The sequence below is a fragment of the Rhinolophus ferrumequinum genome, chromosome X (genome assembly GCF_004115265.2).
Source record: "Rhinolophus ferrumequinum isolate MPI-CBG mRhiFer1 chromosome X, mRhiFer1_v1.p, whole genome shotgun sequence".
Classification (NCBI taxonomy): Eukaryota; Metazoa; Chordata; class Mammalia; order Chiroptera; family Rhinolophidae; genus Rhinolophus; species Rhinolophus ferrumequinum.
In genome coordinates, this window is record NC_046284.1 from 69,640,643 (window position 1) to 69,659,004 (window position 18,362).

At 34.9% G+C, this 18,362-nt stretch overlaps 1 protein-coding gene across 4 annotated transcripts in view; it reads right to left on the bottom strand.

Annotated features, from left to right (window-relative positions):
• The window catches only part of APOOL (apolipoprotein O like), an 84,531-nt gene that overhangs the window by 11,512 nt on the left and 54,657 nt on the right, over window positions 1-18,362 (bottom strand). For all 4 annotated transcript variants that reach the window (XM_033103628.1, XM_033103717.1, XM_033103709.1 and 1 more), the window contains 4 exons: window positions 11,062-11,181; window positions 7,982-8,036; window positions 6,433-6,531; window positions 1,243-1,334 (listed from right to left, as the gene is read on the bottom strand). In XM_033103628.1, the coding sequence (XP_032959519.1) occupies window positions 1,243-1,334; window positions 6,433-6,531; window positions 7,982-8,036; window positions 11,062-11,181 (366 nt within the window). The remainder of the gene's footprint in view (window positions 1-1,242; window positions 1,335-6,432; window positions 6,532-7,981; window positions 8,037-11,061; window positions 11,182-18,362) is intronic.

Here is an 18,362-nt window from a genome sequence, read left to right on the forward strand (position 1 = left end):
ACTTAAGGATGAGTAGGTACCAATTTTATATTTAAAAAAATGAAGTCATTACTCTAAACAAACACACAAAAAGAATCAGTGGTTGCATCATGTACTGGGAAGAGAAATGGACAGGAAGTACAACACCTGAAGCGAATCAGTTACTGTGAAGCTTCTCTGGGCTACAGTTTCATTACTGGTAAATGAGAAAATGAGGAAGTTGAATGTAATGAGTTCAAAGGTTTCTTTCAGCACTAACATTATATGAATTCAAGTGGCTAATTCCTACGTAAATTTTAAGAAAGATTAAAAAAATAAATGTATCATTTTATCCATCAATTATCTCAACTATAACTAGATTTAATGAATAGTGTTCTTTTCCTTTGCAATAATATAAGCTTTTATAATCTGATTACATTAAAAACTACATAGGGCACTATATCCTTGACATTCTTAAAATACTGAATAGGCAGTTTTGTCTACATCAATAATTGAAGAGCTGTAATAATGATAATGTAAGTACGAAGTCCTTCTAGTAACACTACACAAAGCTTCAAGTACAAGGGGGAAATATTAAATGTTGGTAATTAAGGGAAGAAGGAAAGGAAGAAAAAACTGCATATCCCAAAGCTCTTCTCAATCTGAATATGTGCTAAAAATAAAATAAAACACCAATACAAGCTGTTCAAATTATTAGGAGAATATGGATTTGTGGGTAAGCTCACAAGAAAAGGATGAAACAATTATAACATAGATTTTTCATGGAAAGTATTATTTAGTTCCAGATGGCTTCAAAATTGAGTTTGTATATGTGTATTTTTTTTTTTACTTTCAAAAGCCTCTGTTATCTTGTCTGGGTACCTATCAAATGGTTGTTTCTTGGATTATGTTAATCTGCTTAACTGACAGCTGCCAGCAGGTATAATTTTCTGTTAAAAATTGAATTTTACATTGCTCTACAATAGAGTGGTATTTATCCCCATATATTCTAATTAATTGTCTCTGAATTTAATCCTCAAACCAGCATTTATATTGTTGAATTATATTTAAATGAATTCATCCTATTTGTTTGTGATGATCATATAGTTAGAAATGGCATTTAGCATGCTGAGATGCTAATGTGATTTTGCCAACTTAAGAGTTGATACCAACTATATTTCTCTGAAAATTAAGTGTTGCAGGTGCTGTATGATATTTAAATCTAGTCATGCTGAGACTTTAAACAAATACTGAAATGTAGCTGTCATTTAAAAAAGAACTTACCTTTGCAATTATTACTGACTGAACTGGGTAACAAACAGTTGCTCCTAAAGTGGCCAGTCCCAGTGGATAAACAATTTTCTTAAATCTAGAACCTATGAAATTCAAACAAACTGTTAAACTCCTAACAGATGCTATCAAAAACTCGGTGCTTTTATAATTTTAATATTCTCTTTGTTCCTTTTTAAGTCATCACCCTATGTTAAATTATTCTTTAGGTAATAGTATCAATCAAGATGGTAGCTAAAATGTCCTTAAGGATCACAATTCAAGTAATACTCCTTAATTGTCATATCCAATTTAAGAAAAGTATTCTCAATCTACTATGATAATTACCTACACAAAGGGGATTGATGATTTCTTCTTTTTTAAAACTGTATTTTTTCATGTCTTAAACTATGTTAAACTGAAATGGACTTTCTTTTACATCCTTTTTTGATTTAAGTGTTTAAGAAGGTGAAACATCCAACTAAATAATTAGCTAAGGACTTTAAATGGTACTCCTTCATGTCACGGATTTAGAATACAGAAATAGTAATTTAATAATTGCAAGTAATTTGAGATAATTAATTCACTTCTACAAATGTCTTAACTAAACAATCTAAGGGTCATTTTCAAACTTTTTTTGACAGCAAAATCCTTTTCCAAAAAACTCTCACAAATAGAATCTCACTAGGAACTTCATATATAAAACCTATAAACTTGAAGCTACTCTGGTTAGGGAGGGAAGCCCAGCATTGAGCCCGACCTGCACGGCTTTTCCCTTTTTCCCACACCACCCCTAAACACTTCCATGGAACCCTAGGTTCTGCAGAATAGTTTGAAATCAACCACTCTCAGCCATAGCACAGTTCCAACAGACAGTTGGTTCAAAACAATATGCATCTTAAATGCTTGTCTCAGTACCTGGACTCTGTAAATCTGATTTGGGCAATCAGATGATGGAATTTCTAATTGGGGCAAGAACTTTTATTCTCTGGAACAGCTCTTACAACCCTTAATTTAAAAATAGAACAGCCTATAGGTGGGAGGGGGTGGGATGGGGGAGAAGGTAAAGGGATTAGAAAGTACAAATTAGTAGTTATAATATAGCCATTGGGATACAAAATACAGTTTGGGGAATATAATCAATAGTGTTGTAAAGATTTTGTAGGGGGTCAGATGGGCACTTGTCTTATTAGGGAGACCACTTCAGGGACAGTATAGATGCCTGACCACTGTGCTGTACACCCGAAGCTGAAGCTGAATAATAATGAATGTCAACTATGAATAAATAAATAAATATATATACACACACGTGTGTGTGTGTGTGTGTGTGTGTATGTATATATTCACGGGAGGTGGAGTATATCATAAGGAAGATAGTCAAGGGTATTGTAATAACTATATATGATGTCAGAGGGGTAGTAGATTGGGTGAGGGGGTTATCACTTGGTGAGGGGTGTAAATGTCTTACTATTATATTGTTCTGTACACCTGAAACTAATAAAAAAAATAAAAATGAAAATAAAACAGCCTGGCTGACATATCAGTAAAGACTAATGTGAAAAATACCTTGTAATGTTTTCAGGCAACTTTACAGTGTAGGGAAGGTAGAAACAAGAGAAATTGCTCTGTCTGGTTTAATTATTAGTAAGGAGGCCTTCCACAGTCTTGTCTACAACAGACGGAGCTTGGGGGAGGTGGGTACACCTCTACTTTAGCTTTTCTTTAGATATAGACTGGTTTTTGTGGTACTAGGAAAGAGAGTCTCGGTATATTAAAACACGTCCTAAGTTGCTCCTTTACTCCACTCCTCCTCACTATTATTCTAGTATCTAAAGCTTGGTTGTTGACTGTATTGGCCTATCATCTCTTGATGTAGGTTTCCTTGACTCAGCCAAACTCCCCTAATTGTGCTGCGCCTAAACTGGGAAAGTGGCAGTTTTTCTTTGATATTTCATTTTAAATATTAAAAAGACTTACATTTATCCTCTCTTTACTTTATATTAAAGGCAAGTCGACAGTAAAATAAATTTCATTTGGGTTCAATAGCCCTAATTTCATCAGCAGGAAAGGACTCTAGACACTAGCTATTTACTATATACTAAGACATCATTGAGTGATTTCCTTTCTTTGGACCTCTATCTGTAGCATAACAGGGTTAGACTAAACTAACAGCTTTCAAACTTTTTTGACCATGACTCATATTAAAAAACAAAATTTACATTGACCTCTGACCTCTCTCTCCCATCTCTCCACTGAAACCAATGTTCTGTGATATTTACCCACACTAAATACAAAACACTCTAATATTTGCTATTCTCCTCTTTTATTTTTAATAAAATGCTTCTTGAGATCTACTATGTTTATCTCACTACCTACTAATAGGTTAAGATCTGAAGTTTCAAAAACACTGGGTTATATTAGGTGTTGTAAAAGTAATTGCGGTTTAAAAGGTCAAAAATAATTGCAAAAACCACAATTACTTTTCCACCAGCCTAATATTATTCTAGCTCTGACATTTGGAGATATTGTGAACGACCTAAGGAACATTTTCTCTTACAAGTGGATTATGAGTTTCTCACTGACAATTGAATAATGTGTTTTGGCCAATTTCCTTCAAAATTTAATTATATGAGTCTTATTGTTAAATGTGGTGATCTTGGTTTTCAATTTTTTCTTAAGAAATAATTTATAATATGTACTCAAATAGAACTTGTTCACAGTGTAAGAATAAAAAATGAGATATAAGAAGTCATTGATATGAGCTACAGGGAGAGTATAAGGTCTATTGGGATGAGATATATACGCTAGCGTTAGAGTGTTGGAATGTTTTAATAGTTCACAGAGGTTTTGTATCTCATTAGGTGTAACTGAGCTGAGGCTACTTTAAGGACTAAAGCTGAGCAAACCAACCATAAAGTTATCTGAAAGCAGATTCCAGACTGGTTCAGAGCTGTGACTTCCAACCACATGTCATTTAGTTTTGGAACAATGACTGACAACTGAGTTGTGGGCAGAGGAGGGATGGAAAGTGACCAAAATGGCTACTGATGAAAAAACTGCATCAGCTTAGTAAGGGATTGGTTGAGGAGAAGAGGCAGTAATGCCTTCTGAGAGGATTTCCATAACCAGAGGTAGCTGATGGGCAAATACAAAATTCACCCCATGCTTATGAAAGTTATTCAATGGTGTGCAGAAAAGAGTTAACATAGTATGCCTGAGACTGCCACTGGTAGAAAGGCCTATTTGCAAGGCTGGCCCTTGGCTGGCACCTAGGAACTTGACTGGTAATCAGTTCCCTCCACTGATAGAAAACATTCCCTGATTAATAAGAGTGGTATACTGTGCCTAAACTGTTTGCAAAAATAATGTGGCTTATGTTGAACAACTACTTTCCTTCTGGGAGGCTGGACTTTTGGTAGATGCTAAATAGACAGTGTTTCTGTAACCAGCCCCCCAAAATAACCTTGGTCACTCAGTCTCTAATGAGCTTCCCTGCTGGACCTCTCACGCATATTGTCACAAGTCATTAGTGGAGGAATTAAGTGCATCTTATATGACTCCACTGGGAAAGGACTCTTGGAAGCTCGTGCCTGGTTTCCTCTAAGCTTTGCCCCATGTGCCTTTTCCCTTTGCTGATTTTACACTGCATCCTTTCACTGTAATAAACCTTAGCCATGAATATGACTATACACTTAGAATGAATTCTCTGAGTCTTCCCAGCTAACTGTCAAACCTGGGGGTGGTCTTGGGGTGGCCCCTCTACATGAGTGGGAAGGAAAGACAAAGTTGGTAGAGATACAGAGTGCAGAGGGGGAAAAGAAATCAAATATACCAAGTCTCATGTGTTGAATGAGAGTAGTGAGTGAGTTGTCCACTTTCTAAACTCCATTCTGAGTTGGCTAATGTCAGTTCCAGCAATCTTGGTCAGGATGAAACCAAGAGGGAATAAAAATGTGAGACAGAGAGGTCAATATCTCTGTCTCAAATCCTTAATATAGCCCCCAGAACATGGGTTGTCATGACTAAGCAGGGAAAAGTAGTTTGAGTGGTCAGTACACATTTTCTCATTAATGTAAAACTCTCAAGATTTTTTTTTCATAACTTATTTATTTATTGTTTGTTTTGAGGTGCATAAAACAACAATAGTAATTAGACATTTATATAACTCTTTTTTTGATAGCTAGAGACTCTTAAGATCTTCTAAAAAGCAAAGTTATCTAGATGATGGGAAACAAAATGACAAATTACAATTTTAATAGGACCAGCTCTATATTTTTAAAATTTTCTTAAATGATCATACAAGAAATTCAACTCTTTTGGTATACAGTTCTATCAATTTTACTGTATGTATAGTCATGTAACCACCACTCCAATCAGGATATGGAACAGTTCTATTGCTTCTAAAACTATCACATGCTATTCCTTTGTAGTCACACCTCCTCCCTACTCCTAACCCCAGGGAACCACTGACCTTTTCTTTGTCACAATAGTTTTGCCTCTTTGAGAAAGTCATATAAATGGAATCATACAATATGTAACTTTTTTAGACTGGCTTCTTTAACTCAGATTCATCAAAATTGTTGCATATATCAATAGTTCATTCCTTTTGTTACTGAGTAGTATTACTTTGTATGGATGTGCCACAGTTTAGTTTATTGTTGAAAGACATTTAGGTTGTTTCCAGATTTTGGTGATTACGAATAGAGTTGCTATTAACATTTGCGTATAGATTTATCATTTCTCAAGGGTAAAGACACAGGAGTGGGATTACTGGGTCACAAGGTAAATGGATCTTTAACTTTATAACAAACTTTTGTCAAACTATTTCCCAGAATGACTGTACCATTTTGTATTCTCACCAGCAATGTATGAGAATTTCAGTTGCTCTACATTCTCGACTACACTTGGTAGGGTTAGTCTTTTTAATTTTAGACATTTTAATCGGTGTGTAGCAGTATCTCATTGTGGTTTTCATTTGAATTTCTAACAATTAATGATGTTGAACATCTTTTGGAATAGCTATATTTTTGAAAACACAAAAAGTTTTTAATACAAGTAAACATGCTGTAGTATAGAATCTAAATATTTTTATGGTAGCCTATCATAATAATATTCAATAAAGGACATGAGGTTTTCCAGTGACAGTAAAATTCAGAAATTAATACAATGGAATTGAAAGACAGAATATATATTTTTAAACCCTACCTTTTCTTGCTGAAACCAAGCCTGCCAATCCTGAAACTGTAATCACTCCAATTTTCGGAAGAAAATCTTGTGGTGGATTCTTCAGATAAACATATGTATCTCAAGAAATCAGTTAAAAATTAATATAAATGACTTACTACAACTGGGCATTCTATATAGGTATGATGCAGAAAAGTTAAAGAGATTCGCTAAGATAATAGCAGATGGTTTAAACATTCTTCAAAAGAAGAGCTACACAAAACAATGGTTTGAATAACAACTTAAAAAGCTAGTTATAATAGTTACTTGTTACAAAATACAATCTTCTTCCCATAGCTAATTTCATGATATTTGTTTTCTTAATAATTCAGGCCATTATTACTCTGCAATGAAATATTATGCTAGAGTTCTCAACTTACTATGGATTACTATAAATTCCTGATTGTATATGTATTACATCTCTATGATGGAAATGCTTCTGGTCTTAACTGCCCAAACATTGGTAGTATCCAGTAAGAAATGAAATAGGTACTTTATTAGGGAACTTTGAATAGTAGTCTAGGGATACATACAGCCACTAGACCCTGCTTGACATTACTTCTCAGTAACCTCAGAGCAGCCATTGGTCTTGGTTAAAACCAATGATCAGGATGAGAAGTGAGCCTAGACAAAAAGGAGATGAAGAATGGGTAGAAGTCCAGATTTCCTGGCTTTTTATATATTTAAATTGTTTCTGGTTCCATGCAGTGCAACAACACAGTCTTCTTTCATAGTTAATTATTTAATGGCAATCACTTATTTAATCATATCCCTCAAGATTGGTGAGGAATATAATTTGGAATTAATTCCTACATACATTACATAATAATACATATACAGGTCATCAACATCATGGAAACATTTAAAATTTTAGCTGATCTTTGTGTCCTCCATATACATTTATTTTGACAACTGGCTTAGACCAAAAATATTAGGTAGCTATATCTGCTGCCAAACATGATTGTCAAAATAAAGACTCAAATACAAATGCTTTCAAACATTAGCTCAAATATTTTAGGGTGACTGATTGGTATAGTGCTTCCCAGCAATTGATAGCAAAATACTATGTATTTTAACAGCAAATAGCACTTTTTAAAATTAATTGATACCAATGGAAATATGTTTCTAATTTATGCTTTATGAGTATATAATATAAAACAGACCTCAATTTGAGTCCAGGTGCTGCCATTTACTAGCTTGTGACCTTGGTAACCTACTTAATCTTTCTAAACCCCAGGTTCCTCATCTATAAAATGGGAATAATTATAATACCAACAGTCTCAAAATTGCTATAAAAATTAGGTAAACTATGTAAAATACTTATCATGGTACCTTAACATATAAGAATAGCTAAATAAATGATAGATACCATTGCTCTGTTATTATTATAATAAACTGCAATACAGAGTATTTTCTCAGTTGGTAAAATATGCTAATGGATAACATATCATGTTTATTTTCCTCACATTTAAACCTTGCAAATTAAAAAGACAATAGAACATTCCCAATTATGGATGGTTCATTCACCTACCTTTTCCAAATTGTACTGTATCCATTATCCCATTTTTCACAAAGACATAAACACCCTAAGCAAAAAGGGGGAAAAAAGGACATCTGCATTGTTGAAGATGTTTATAATTAGATCAAATAGTCCACATCTCTGAGATTACATTAAAACATTGACTTAGAATTATACCCACATCTAAATCTAGCTTTCCTATTTATTCACTATGAGGATACTGAACTTGTTAAACTTCTCTTCACTTCTTGCTTTTCATTCTATTTAACATGGATAATACTTGTTTACTACTTCCTTCATATAAATAGGTAAACTAATACCTATAAAATAATCAGAGAAGCTCTTATAAAGGTTATTGCAGAAATACAAAGTCTTATCATCTTATTTAATAATGGCCTAGAAAAATGAATGGAATTTAAATAAAACATGAAGAAAGGTATATTTCAGCTTAGAAACAATAGCTGATCAATAAAGATGCAGTAGAAACAACATAATGATTTGTGGAGAAAACAACAAAAACCCTGAAGAAAAGTTCTTTATCTTCTCCCTTTTTCAAGTGCGCATTAGAAGGGGAAATAAATTTAATAAGACATTTATCTCAGGACAGAAATCATCCTACATAGGCTAGTGTCCATCTTGTTCTTAAATAGGAACATAAATTCTCTACAAATCAAGATTATATGAACCCACTGGAGGGATTAGAACTTTAAATCAAATTTTTCCTTTCACTTCTTTCTAATTTATTTTAATGCAAGAAATATTGTTATACACATTTATTGAATAATAGGTACTACCTTAATTACATCAAAAGAAAACTGAAGGCATCAAATGATTTACCCATAGCAACTCTCACATTGTACTCTATTGAAGGAACCAGAAAATGCAATCCAAATATATGGTCTCCTTCTCTGAACTAGCTGTTATCAAACCATGGGGTAAAAACAACAAAGGAGATTTTCAAAACAAATAAAATAAAAATGAGCATATTACACTCATATGACATATGTTACTGATATTGAGTTATCTTGGTATTAGTAACTTTCTCTCAGATATTTTCAGTGATCAGAGATGCGGAGGTTCGTCCTGTTCATCATGGTCTCAAGCTGTACAAACCAGAATAGACCCTAACTGCCACTGAGCGACTTCTCTTTAGGGACTGTCTCTTGAGAAAACTTCACCTTCATGTAACACCTATTGACATTAGGAATCACGTAACTGGTGAGGAAAAAAACTCGTCACTTCTTTGGGGAAATTTTCCTTAGCTGTGTTTAGGTATTCACTTTTACCACTGGGGGTCACTGCTACCTAAATTTCAAAACACCATTAAGGAGTAGGAGTAGAAATTGAATTCACCCTACATGATTCGAAGTTTAATATAATTTGAGTCAGAAGTAATTTTTAAAGAATATATTATGTTTTTAGGGGCGATTTAGAGAGAAAATATTGTTTACATTTTAGATGAAATGCATTAGAAAGTACCCTTCTTCAACCTATTCATTTCAGCATATTAACAGAATACAAAGTTCTTTCAGTCTTAAATTGGGTGACAGTAACAACAGCAATTTAAGGATCTCTCAGGAATAATTTACCTCACTGAAAACAACTTTGAGAACACTATGGAAAATTAGGTCTCAGGAGACTCAAGGGTGAATCATCCAGCTGTTGGCATATAGCCTTAGAGGCATGATTCAGACCCTAATTACTTAAGATATTTCCCTCTGAGATCAAGCTATTAAATGTTTAGTACAACTAGTACTATTAGAATTGGGAGGCACAATTTTTCAAAAATAACACCATATAATCATCAGATGTTTGAAATATCATCTAAAATGACCACAGTTCTCAGATTTGGTATTTTATAAGATCATTAGAATTTTCTTTTTAAAAAGAATGGATTAGAAACAAAGGTGCAGAAAGGTTCACAATTGGATAGTCTAGATTTGATGAAAAGCTGTATAGTTATTAGGTCAGAATGATGAGAACAACGGTACCAACATTGTCATTATGACACTAACATTGGAGATGCTGATGGTAACACACCTATATATATTTATTATATTATATATTATATTGTATTATTATTATAAGACCCGGTCTTCTAGTAAAATAAGACCGGGTCTTCTATTAATTTTTGCTCCAAAAGACTCATTAGAGCTGATGGTCCGGCTAGGTCTTATTTTCAGGGAAACACAGTATGTTGATGTGATGATAATGAAACATCAGTATTGTATCAGCTTACTCCACTCCTTGCTGCTGGATAATGCTGACTAAAGGCTAAGTATTAAAACAAGGTGAATTCTATTTTGCCAAATAACTGACGATAATCAAATGGTCTTATGAACTAAACAAAACAGATGAACATTTTGCTTAGTCAAATAAGGAACAATTCAGAAGTAATTTCAGAATTTCAGGTAAAAGGCCAAACAATATTTCGTACATTCTAGGTGACATAAATGCTTGTTGAACTAGTTTAATCTATGCAGTAGTAGTATAGTAGATTAAATATGGCCACACATTTTTTCCCTAGTACTCATATTGAGAGTTGGCATCTATTTCCCCTCCATTTAAAACGAGGTTGGCCTTGGTGACTTGATTTAACAATAGAATGCTGTAGAAGTAACTTTCTTGGACATCTGAGGATAGCTAAGAAGTCTGGCAAATCCTGCCTAGGGCCTCTTGTGACATTTTCTATAGGAGCGCTGAACTGCACATGGAAGTTATTTGACCACCTTCCCTGAGAGAACATGTGTAGGTGCTTCAGTCAACATTCTCAGCTGAGCCCAGCCTTCTAGCATCTGTGACAAGTTGCCAGAGATGAGACTGAAGCTGTCTTCCACCCTCTAGATCAGCCCGCGCACCTGATGAATACCACTGAGGAACCTCTGTCAACACCACATGCAACAGGAGACTCACCTGTCTGAACTCTGATCAAATTCCTGATTCAAAAAATTATGACATATAATAGAATGGTTACTGCTTTAAACCACTAAATTTCGGGGTAGTTTGTTACACATCAATGGGTAACTGCAACAACTGCTATGTAATACAAATCAGAAACCTCCAATATTAAACAACTATTAGAACTGACTTACCTTGCACCAGCCAATATAACGACCAGTTGTAGAGCGGATGGAAGCAAAGCCCGTTTGCAAATTACCAGGCTGCTCTTCAACATATTTAGACTGGAGAGGTGGTGCAGTATATATGGGGAGCTAGAAGAAAAATAAACACTTCGTGTCAAAAATATAAAATAACTGAAATTACTTTTCTAGCAGTATGGCAGAATAGGAAACTTTATCAATCTTCCTGCTAAAAACAACTAAAACTACTACTAAATATTTTTTTAAAATCATCTTAAAAATGCAAGAATGATCTGGCAAGCTGTTTATAAAGACTATTCAGAAGCCAGAAACTGAGCCCCTACACAAAGGATAAAAGGGCAGCACTGAGACAGGAGAAGCAGTGGCATGGTCTCGCAAACAAACAACCACAACACTATCCCACACTAGATACAGAGATCCACGCTCAGGAGGGATCTCAAAATACACATCTATTCACTGAGGAGCGAGGGGTTTGTGCTCCACATCAGTTACCTCAACACTTAGATTCTGCACAGGAGAGACGAATCCCCAAAATCCTTGTCTACGAAAACCAAAGGAAGAAGTAAAACTCTCATTATTGGCAGATGACACAATATGAGAAATTGACAACTCTAAGGACTTCAAAAACAGTTAGAAATAATAAACAAATTCAGTAAATTTGCAGGAAACAATATCAATATACCAAAATCTGTGGCATTTCTATACACTACCGTGTTTCCCTGAAAATAAGACCTAACTGGAAAATAAGCCCTAGCATGATTTTTCAGGTTGACATCCCCTGAACATAAGCCCTAATGCATCTTTTGGAGCAAAACTTAATATAAGACCTGGTCTTATTTTTAGGGAAACACGGTAATAACAAACTATCAGAATGAGAAATTAATAGAACAATCCTATTTACAATTGCATCAAAAAGAACAAAAAACCTAGGGATAAATTTAGCCAGGTGGGTGAAAGACCTGGACACTGAAAACTATAAGACACTGATAAAAGAAATGGAAGAAATGTACACTTGAAAGCTATATAACTTTACTAATCAATGTCACCCCAATAAATTTAATAAATAAATAAGAAACTGAAGAAGACACAAATAAATCGAAAGATATTCCATGTTCATGGATCGGAGGAGTTAATATTGTTAAAATGTCCATACTACCCAAAGCAATCTATATATTCAGTGCAATCCTTATGGAAATGGGAAGGATATCCTTCCGTTTTTGATAACATAAATGAAGCTAGAGGACATTATGCTAAATGAAACAGGACAGACACAGAAGGAGAAATACTGTATGATCTCACTTACATGTAGAATTTAAAATAGACTTAGAAACAGAAAGTGAAATACCAAGTGTGGGGTGGAGGGGAAAATGAGGAGGTCAAAGAGAATGCAAGAAGAATAAGTTCAGAAATTAAAGTATAGCATAGTGACTATAGTTAACAATACTGTATTGTATACTTGAATTTGCTAAGAGGGTAGCTCTTAAATGTTATCCGACCACCCCACACACACACATACATAGAAGAAAATGGTAACAAAGTGAGGTGACAAATATGTTAATTAGCTTGACTGTGGTGATAATTTCATAACATATATTCATGTCAAAACATCAAGTTGCATACCTTAAATATATACAATTTTTATTTGTCAAACATATCTCTATAAAGTTAAAAATAATTCAACTCTACTGTGAGAATTCTATTTCCACCGAGGGAAGAACAATCTCATTATAGATTCAAGGCCCTTGGGCTTAAATGTCACTTATTGTATAAATACAACTTGCTTGTACTCAATTAGAAATTACAATTAGATTCAGTAAGCTATAAAACCACATTTAGATTAAATTGAACCAAGTAACTAGAACTCTCACATCAATATTCTTTTCTGTTATTTTTGGCGAAAACAAGCAAATAACAAGAAAATAAGACAAACTCACATCATAGAAATACTTTTAAAAGAAACATCTAGGGATATGGCCAACTGTACATACACCTAGCCCAAATGTCAATCATTTTACAGATCTGAACACTGCAAATTTCTTAGTTTAAAAAATGATCACCCCACGGCTCTCCAGGATTTTCTAATAAAGATTTAATTATATTCACTAGATAGTACTTAATAAGGCAGGGGTATGTTGAAACTTTTAAAAAAAGATTTTTAACGAGAAGAGTTGAACTAAAAAAGGACTTTCTGATTAGCTACAAGTTTACCAAAAGATTCAATTAACCAGGACACTTTATTCATACAGTGTTTTGGTTTAGTAGAAGCTTTATTGTAAATAGATTTAAACAGAGGCATAACTCACTTTACACAATAAAAGTACCTGGAAATGTTACATGCAAATCACATTTTCATTCCTTCAGAAATTCTAAGTTCCTCAAGGACTGGATCCTAACTTTGTGAATAATCCCTAACACTTAGCGGGCAACCAACTTTAACAAGTAATTAAATTTTATTTTCCATAGTTTTCCATGTACAATGCACACTTTTTTGCCCAAATTTGTGAGGGAAAACTAAGGATGTACATTATACATGGGCTGTACTAATTCCATATCAATATAAATGTTTTAAATTCTTTTATGTATGCTTATGAGTTAAAAGTGTAACTCTAGAAATCAATACTGCATACGATATCCGTATGCAAAATAATACCCTGGAATATGGTAATCGGTTTTGTTGAACTTACAACGAACTTGCAACGACGAAGAGTTCTTGGCAGTCTATGATGCGTAAATATCATAAATTTGTTACCGGTACATAAAATTTCTTGTACGTTGTATCTGTTCTTGTGTTTTGTAATTATTTATTACATAAAATTTCTTGTACCATAATATGTTTAAAAATAAGTGCTAAAATTCCTCTATAATACAAAAAACAAATACCTAAATATAAACAAATAAAATTTTGAATTAAAAAATTAAAATGAAAGATTTTTTTCCCTGAAAGTTTGGGCCAAAAATGCATGTGCATTATACACGGGAGCACATAATACATGGCAAAATACAGTATAATGTACTGGAGAAAACACTACATATCAAGGAATCCCGTGTACTTCACAATATAGTGAACAGCACAAATTTATTTTAAAATTCAGTAATATGCAAATTCAGCTATTAGGGTCAAATGTTACTTATCTTTCTACCTAGATTTTGAGCTTTCCAAAGATGGAAGTGTAAAGGTAGACTTAAAAACATCATCTCTCTAAGACTAATAAAAAGCAGAAAGAATAACGAGAGACAGTATTTAGGAAAGTTAATCTATCCTAGACTGCTAATAAAAATTAATAAAACTTTACCCAGTGCTTACAACAGTGCCTCACACACATGCAAGAGGAGCTCAGAAAATATTTTTTGTTGAATTTTATGTATGTCAATTTGGCAATACATTGATATATTTCATGCATTCTGACCTATAATTCCATTTCTAGAAACTTATTATAAGGAAATAGTTGTAGATGTACGTACAGGTTTATGTACAAGGTGTTTTGACAATGCACTATTACAATAAAAAATTATTGGAAATATGCTAAATTTTCAAAAAATCATAGACATTGTACATTTGATAATGGTACATTCATGCAACAGAATATTTATGCCACCAATAAGAATTCTGTCCAATCTCATCCAACTATCAGTGGTGGAGTCAAGATTCAGATTCAGTCCGGTCTGACTCAAATATACATTTCTAAGTATGTAGAAAAATCTTAGGGGTGACTGAAGGCTGGAAAAGATAAGAAGTACAATGGTGAACAGAATCAGTAACCACAATTAGATATCAACAGGCTGGCATGATAAACTAGATCAAGGTTAAACAGGTATGAATGTACCTGCAACTGAGTCCAAAATGTCCATTCATGTAAGTACAGACTGGGAAAAGACAGTAGTTCCTGTAATACAGGCCTTGTGGTACAAAATTCCCTCAGCTTCTGTGTATCTGGAAAGGTCTTTATTACCCCTTCATATCTAAAGGATATCTTTGCTGGATATATTATTCTTGGCTGGTAATTTCTCTCTTTCAATTGTTTGAATATTTGATTGCACTCCCACCTGGCTTGTAGAGTTTCTGCTGAAAAGTCTAATGATTATGTAAGGGGCTTTCCTTTGTAGGCTACCATCTTATTTTCCCTGGCTGCCTTGAGAATTCTTTCTTTGTCATGAATTTTTGACAGTTTCAATATAATACGCCTTGGAGAAGGCCTTTTATGATTGAGATAATTAGGTCTTCTGTTTGCTTCTTGGTTTCAAGGATCCAGTTATTTCCATAGGTTTGGAAAGTTCTCATCGACTATTTGTTTGATTAGGCTCTCTGTGGCCTTCTCCCTCTCTTCTCCTTCTGGTATACCAGTATTCTTATATTGTTCTTTCTGATGGAGTCGGGTAGTTCTGGTAAAGTCCTTTCATTCCTTTTAACTCTCAAGTCCATCTCTTCTTCCATCTGCATCATTTCCAGATTTCTATCCTCAGTATCACTAAATCTTTTCTCCATCTGGTGAGCTCTATTTCCTAAGCTGGCTAATTTCATTCTTCATGTCTTTTATGGAGTTCTTCAGCTCCAGAATTTCTATTTGGTTCTTTGTTTTAAATTTCAATCTCTTTGGTAAAGTATTCATTTTGTTCATTGATTTTATTTCTGAGTTCATTAAACTGCCTGAATTTTTTTGTATCTTGTTGAGCTTTTCAGAAGAGCAATCTTGAATTCTCTGTCATTTAAGTCACATACAAGCTCTGGCTCTGACAATTAAGTTTGCAAACTTGTTGCAACGATGTTGCTAACCTTTTTTTGATATCAGAGAGATTATTCATTATTAATTTGTACCAACTGGACACACTACTAACCAAGTTCACTATTTGGAAGTGCTGAAAAGGCTGCATGAAAAAGTTAGTTGAGGGGGATTCCGGATGGCTCAGCTGGTTAGAGCGCGGGCTCTTAGTAACAGGGTTTGATTCCCACATGGGCCAGTGAGCTGTGCCCCCCACAACTAGAGTGAAGACAACGAACTACCGAGCTACCGGTGGGGCAGCCAGATGGCTCAGTTGGTTGGAGCACAAGCTCTTGGCAACAAAGTTGCCGTTGCATGGGATCGTGGGCTGCAACCCCTGCAACTAAAGATTGAAAACGGCGACTGGACTTGGAGCTGATGGGCCCTGGAAAAGCACACTGTTCCCCAATATTCCCCAATAAAAAATTTTTTCAAAAATTAGACAACCTGAACTTTTCGCCAGTAATTCATGGCTCTTGCATCACGACAATGCATCAGCTCATGTGGCACTGTCTGTGAGGGAGATTTTAGCCAGTAAACAAATAACTGTATTGGAACACTCCCCCTACTCACCTGATCTGGTCCCTGATGACTTCTTTCTTTACCCAAAGATAAAGGAAATATTGAAAGGAAGACACTTGAATGACATTCAGGACATCAAGGGTAATACGATGACAGCTCTGATGGCCATTCCAGAGAGAGAGTTCCAAAATTGCTTTGAAGGGTGGAATAGGCACTGGCATTGGTACATAGCTTCCCAAAGGGAGTACTTTGAAGTTGACCGTAGTGATATTCAGCAATGAGGTATGTAGCACTTTTTCTAGGATGAATTCATGACCTTACTTGTCTGACCTCGTATTTCCATGTCTTTATTTCCTGGAGATATTTTTTTTTTCCAGAGTTGTCTTGTTACCTTGGTTATTCATGGTTAATTGATGGGTTATTTCTCTTCCTAGGAATCTAAGGAAATAAATTCTCAGCAGGTTGATACAAAGTGGTCTTTCTTTTGCTTTTCAGTTGGTAGTGCTGGAATTTTTTATTTTCTCTTGCTCTGTTCTGGCTTCTCATGGTGGAAGATTCCCCAGGAAGGTGGGCATCTCCTCGGTAACCAGGTCACCTCGGTCTCAGGGCACCACGCCCATGAGAGGATGTGGTGGACAATGGAGTTTTGAGCCCCTGAAATCCCAGTGCTGCCCCTGCAGCCAGACGCAGAGCTGCACTGGGCAGTCCTGGGTGCCCCTGCTGGGATCAGCCGAGAAAGGTGGGACTGGGGTGGGCTGGGAGAGGCCACTGGTGTTTGTGTCTTTGTTCTCCTCTGAGTAATGGTGACTTTCAGACCATAGTTGCATTGCCCCTATATCTCTATCCTTGTTACTTGGATTAGCCGCAGTGCACATCTGCCATTCAGGAACTGTCTCTCCAGTTCTCGGGACTGTTGACATTCTATTCTTTAACCTGACACTACTACAGCTTTTTCTGGGGCCTGTTGCTAGCTCTGGGAGGTTGGGGGGACGCGGCCAGGCTCCATGGCTTTGTTTTCTGCTTGGCATAGCTTACCAGTAGCCCATGTAAAAAAGGTTTAATGACCCTTTTAAGGTTTACTATTAAGGTTTACTATGTCTCAGTCAAAGATCATAAGTAAGGTTGATTTCCAGGACACAAAACATATATGTATATACCAGGGGTGCCAAAAATGTATACATCTTAAGAGATGTTATCAACATATTACTTTTCGAAGTTGAATTGAATTACAGTAGCAATGTGTAGTATGACATTCGCTCAAAAGATGACATTAATCAAATGAATGCTAGTGTCATTCATTGTATTACAATTTTAATAGTTTTTTTCCTTTCTTAAAATGTGTATACATTGATTTGGCACCCTCTGTATATAAAAGCAAATGTGATCTTAGCCAGCTTCTGACTCTATCCAGCAGTGGTCAAAATATTTACACTCGAAGAAAATGCTAACCATCATGAATGTGTTTGGCAGAGAATGATCACGACAGTGAAGGAACTCAAAGCTATGACATGTGAAGAATGGTTAAAGTTACTACTATTAGTAGTATTAGTAGTAAAGTTATTACTACTATACTTATCCAGGAAACAAAATGAATTAAAGTGTAACTGACATATGAAGAGTTGTTTTGTGGAAGAGATATATGGTACCAATGCAAGAGATACTGGGTTACTGAATAGAACTTATTATGACACAAGTTTGTGTCTGACCTAAGGAAGGACCTTAAATTGAAAGAGCTGCCACCAGGAAATGGAATGGTCTGCCTTAAGTTTCTTTATTCAGAGTTTTATTCATGTAGAAGAAGATAAATGACAACTTAGTGTGCCTATGGTAGAGGAGATTACAGTAACATACAGAAGACTCAACTAGAAAATCTCTAAGATCACTTTCCAAACTGAGATATTAATGAATTTCTCAAAGACTTGCAAATATCAGGTGTACCTGTATGAATTTTTCAAGAAAGAAAAATCGGATTGCTTAGAAGTACTAAGATCCGGTACTACTCATTGATTATTC